General features: G+C 53.4%; 1 protein-coding gene across 1 annotated transcript in view; it reads right to left on the bottom strand.

Moving 5' to 3' along the window:
* The window catches only part of NGA_0478100 (transcription elongation factor spt6), a gene marked incomplete at both ends in the record, with an annotated part of 9,027 nt that extends 9,010 nt beyond the window's left edge, over positions 1–17 (bottom strand). Inside the window, one exon of the mRNA XM_005853414.1 lies at positions 13–17. Within this exon, the coding sequence (XP_005853476.1) occupies positions 13–17 (5 nt within the window). The remainder of the gene's footprint in view (positions 1–12) is intronic.
* Positions 18–416: the final 399 nt, after the last annotated feature.

The raw sequence follows: 416 nt of genomic DNA, 5'->3' as shown, positions 1-416 counted from the left end.
AGATAGGGAGACGGCATCCCTGAAATGTTCTTTGAAATAGTCGGAGACTTCGTCGCAGGACCGAAACGTATTATTCCGGAAGGAAAGGCCACTGCGGTTGGAAGGGTCACCAAGGAGGGGGGGGTTGAGAGAGAACGACAGGTGACGTTGTGGACCTCTGAAATGGGGAGCATCGCGAGGGAGAGGCCAGCCCTACTTCTTCACTCCCATTTGAGAATTGAAGACTGGGTGCCTGAAAAAGAGCCTAGGGGTGCCCATCCACCTCCCGTATCCCCCTTTTTCTTTTTCTCAACCCGCCCTTCATCCCGCCCTCCCTTGCGCCTCTGCTTACCGGGGCGTCACGTCCACAGGCTCCCCAAATATCTGATGCTTGACAATATGGGCCATCTTAAAAGTGACGTGTGAAAAAAGGTTTA

The sequence above is a fragment of the Nannochloropsis gaditana genome, assembly GCF_000240725.1.
Source record: "Nannochloropsis gaditana CCMP526 unplaced genomic scaffold scaffold904, whole genome shotgun sequence".
Lineage (NCBI taxonomy): Eukaryota > Eustigmatophyceae > Eustigmatales > Monodopsidaceae > Microchloropsis > Microchloropsis gaditana.
Note: the sequence above shows the minus strand (reverse complement) of the source record. Positions and strands in the feature narration are given on the sequence as shown.